A 3,140-nucleotide genomic window follows, 5' to 3' on the forward strand; every position below is an offset into this window, starting at 1 on the left:
AGGTAGACACATCCAGCGTTCGATTAACGAGTGCCTTAACGTCGAACTCCGCACAGTTCGATGCGCGTTACTAATCATCACTGCACAAAGAAGCTTTGCATAGAACTCATTTGCATATTCGAATATGTTCGAACTACAAGACCCTGTCGGTTAACAAAGTTATGCGTATGTCACTTGGTTACTTTAAACACTTTAATAAGACGTTTCACGCCCGACTCCGAATAAAATGTTCTGTTAATTAGAATACAATATACATGACTTGCGCTAGAAAAGTGCATCCTTTCCTACATGCCAAAGCATTAGTTTCTACAATAAATGGCTAACTTTATAAACTTACTAGAACCTTTGTGTTCTATTGCTGTTAGACGCGCAAAATCGAACCCGTTCAAGCCAGAAATAGTATTGAAATATTCACCAGAATACAAGATGAACGGAAATGTTAGGAAACTTTTTTCAGTGAAATTAGTCTTTAATGTTTCTTTTCCAACTATATACGATAACAGAACGTTTTTTCTTCCAAGTTTTAGTGTATCACGTGCGCCATTTCACTACAGTAACATTACCTTGCAAAACATAGTCCGCGATAAAATGGTTTGTATTTACGTTTTTACTGAGGTCTGACATTAATAAATAGTTCGGATGTCACATACGTTTTTTCCCACTTTTTGTAGTACGTTTTCAGATGTAACAGGTACAAGAAAATGGCCGTGCGTAGTGAGGTGATTGACCACAAAATTGAAGGCTGCCTGTGGCAGAGGCACTATTGCGTAAAGCGCAAAGACCTATGGGAAGGAGATTGCCTCAACGTATGACTAGCGTGTTCCTAACGCACGTGGAGCATGTAATGAGCGACCAAGTAAGATACCCCTGGAAATCATTTACGTGTGCTAACGTGTCACTAGCGCGCGACGAACGACTTTTAAACGTTAAGTGAGCGTGTTGAGCGTGTATCTAACGTGTGAATAACGAACGAATAGTTTAGGTCGTTAATTTGACGTTAGTCGCACGCTTTAGTGCGCTAGGGGTACGTTCAGCGGTCGTTGACAGGTCGCGCTAGTGAGTTGTTCACTGCAAAGCGAGCGATTGGTAACAACTAAGTAACGCTAGAGCAACGACTGACTAACGATTGTCGAACGTCAGCAACGATTACCGACGTTCACTAGCGTTCTCACGGCGCTCTTCTGGCGCTGTCGCAGCGACTACCAACGTTTCCTCAAACGCCAGAGAACGCTAGCGAGAACGTCATGGTGTGACTGCCCCTTAAAGGGGCACCTTCCAGTTAAGATTAATTTTACAACAAATTTACTTTCTGGATTAAAATAACAATGGATAACAAAAGATAGATTAACATTGTAAACAACATAAACAATAGTGTCCCATGATTCTTTGGTGCAATCCATGGGATTGAGCGGTTCCCCTTTAAGTATGTGTATATGTTAATGTTTAAGGAACGCATTCTACTATGATCGTATTTAACCACGCATTCTAATCTATAAGTGGTACCTTGACACAGCAAGCACTAAACAAATATTGGTTAAGATATATGTAATCATTAAACAAAAATACACACTTAGTACTGAACGTTAGTTGGTGCATATTAATATGCACTTGACTCTGTATAAATTTGTATATTATACAGTGCCTATGTATATTGCAAATGCCAACATTTTTTTTCAAATATTTCATATAACTAAATTTATTCACAGAGCCAATATTTGTTCATATGTACTGTTAACATAGTTATAAGGGTGTGTACTGTATATATCCATTTAAAGGTCAATTGGATAGCCTAGTCTCACGTATACCCTACACCATGCCTACACGGACGATGCTCCCCTTTAACTTGATTTGTCCGAATACGACACCCTGAACGTACACTTTATATCTACTTGAGTATGGCCTGCTCACGACACGAAGATTACATTGATGTAATTGCACGAGTTCGTCAGTTATACAGTCGGTTAGAAGGTGACGCCCGTCGTGGTACCTCATACTTACGTGACGTGCAGGTGAGCATTGGGTCAACATGCAATGAAGATATTGAATCTATTTTGACACACGTTTACAAAATGTTAGCACCACAAAACTTCAAAAGGACTATTGATTTTAGGCACTCTTCGAAAGAGCTAGTACTACGCCAGTTGCGAGAACTACTGAGTAATGAGACAATTGCCCGGGAACACAAAGTGGAAGAGAAATTGCGCACGTTTGTTGACAAACTTTGGCAGTTGCGTCAGAAGGAAGGTATTCGCGTGACTGGCCCAAACGCATTAGTTGAGATCCTCCAACACAAGCTACCTGGTTATATTAGCGATGCGCTCGTCGCGCATCAGTTGGAATTGTCTTGGGAAACTGGGTCAGGATTACCTTTGTACGAAGAAATCTTCCATAACCCACCAGCGATGGCATGGAGGCTAAGAAAGGCTCTGACTATGTATAGAATATTCGAGGATAAGAAACGAATTGAAGACTACACTATGGCAGAGGTGGTGTGTCCACCAATTTACGCGAAAACAATGGCTTGGCAATCTTGGTACAAATGGAAGTACGTAAACAATTGCGATGCATTACCAGAGCTGCAAACTGAAATCGTAACTTTCCCATCTTGGATAGATAAAGACATTCACGATATTTTAAATTCTGAATCACAAGAAGAGTGTTACATTCATGGAAATTTTGCCGTCTACTGTCTGGTACTGCGAGACTCTCTATACCATGAGAATCTTGCAGCCTCTAAGGACGGCAAAGGTGTGCAACGAGAAACACAGGTGAGTGCCGCCAACCAGAAGATTTAGGTCGTGTTTGTATGCAGATTTAAATTACTGAAAATATTGTCTCAGCCACACCGTGAGGATATGAATAACAAAAGACCCACACTGCAATTCACTTTGTCTGACTGTAAGCAATGTATACTCATACCACACTATACAAATGTATGTATTATATTAGCAAGTATAAGTTTATATATTGTTAGATGGACGTGATACAATTGTTAGGGTATATGTCTCCCATATAAGGGTAAAAAAAGGTTTGATCTTCATGTTTTACTGTGCATTCCTCAGTATGAATTAGTACACACTGACCAGACCAACAAATATGCGGTATTATAGTGATTTGCGCATGTATGTAAATGTGTCGAA

The 3,140-nt window shown here is 40.1% G+C and overlaps 1 protein-coding gene across 1 annotated transcript; it reads left to right on the forward strand.

The window, feature by feature from the left end:
* Nucleotides 1-1,895: 1,895 nt before the first annotated feature.
* On the forward strand, nucleotides 1,896-2,768 carry LOC144344244 (uncharacterized; the record flags this gene model as incomplete). Its single annotated transcript, XM_078006329.1, has 1 exon — nucleotides 1,896-2,768. A coding segment is annotated over exon 1 (873 nt), but the record flags the coding sequence as incomplete, so codon positions are not given.
* Between the last annotated feature and the right edge of the window lie 372 nt (nucleotides 2,769-3,140).

Source organism: Saccoglossus kowalevskii, unplaced genomic scaffold (genome assembly GCF_978046115.1).
Source record: "Saccoglossus kowalevskii unplaced genomic scaffold, keSacKowa6.1 SCAFFOLD_393, whole genome shotgun sequence".
Classification (NCBI taxonomy): domain Eukaryota; kingdom Metazoa; phylum Hemichordata; class Enteropneusta; family Harrimaniidae; genus Saccoglossus; species Saccoglossus kowalevskii.